Source organism: Cystoisospora suis, assembly GCF_002600585.1.
Source record: "Cystoisospora suis strain Wien I chromosome Unknown contig_4712, whole genome shotgun sequence".
Classification (NCBI taxonomy): Eukaryota; Apicomplexa; class Conoidasida; order Eucoccidiorida; family Sarcocystidae; genus Cystoisospora; species Cystoisospora suis.
This window is the reverse complement of record NW_027157504.1, coordinates 6,401-6,959: the sequence shown is the minus strand read 5'-3', so window position 1 is coordinate 6,959 and position 559 is coordinate 6,401. Positions and strand designations below refer to the sequence as shown.

Here is a 559-nt window from a genome sequence, read left to right as displayed (position 1 = left end):
GAAGAAAAAAGAAAGAAAGAGAGTTAGTGAGATTTGCAACAGAAGTTTGAAGTAAGCAGAAGTCCCTCGTACGACACGCCGAGGCCTCAGCACTCCCCCTCTTCCAAACACCCCAGAGGCCTCGAGTCTTCTGAGAGAATCGATCTATCGACCGATCTGAAAGATGTGTTCTAAAGAAATGAATCCATCGAAGATTGATATGCGACCAATAGAACGAGAGAAATAACCCGGTCGACAAATCTCTTAGACCTCCCCAGTAGAAGGGTTGAAGGCTTCTTAAGAGATTCTATCTATCTCTCTTTTATGTATAGAAATGACCGAGCACACAATGAATGATAAGCGGCGATACTTCTTCTCTCGATCATCCTCGACAAGGGCGGAAACTAGATCAACAGAAGATCGAGCTCGCGGACCGTTCGTATAGTATCACACACGACAGACTCATTCCTTAGGAGATCTTGGCTGGGCGAACTGCTGGCTTGCAAACAGCAAGAAAAGAGACTTCACAGTGATGAACAAGAAAGCGACAAAAGAAACGTTCAAGAAGATGACAGAAATC

General features: G+C 44.7%; 1 protein-coding gene across 1 annotated transcript; it reads right to left on the bottom strand.

Moving 5' to 3' along the window:
- Positions 1 to 73: 73 nt before the first annotated feature.
- Positions 74 to 537, bottom strand: CSUI_008414 (uncharacterized protein; the record flags this gene model as incomplete). Its single annotated transcript, XM_068068547.1, has 1 exon — positions 74 to 537. A coding segment is annotated over one exon (96 nt), but the record flags the coding sequence as incomplete, so codon positions are not given.
- Positions 538 to 559: the final 22 nt, after the last annotated feature.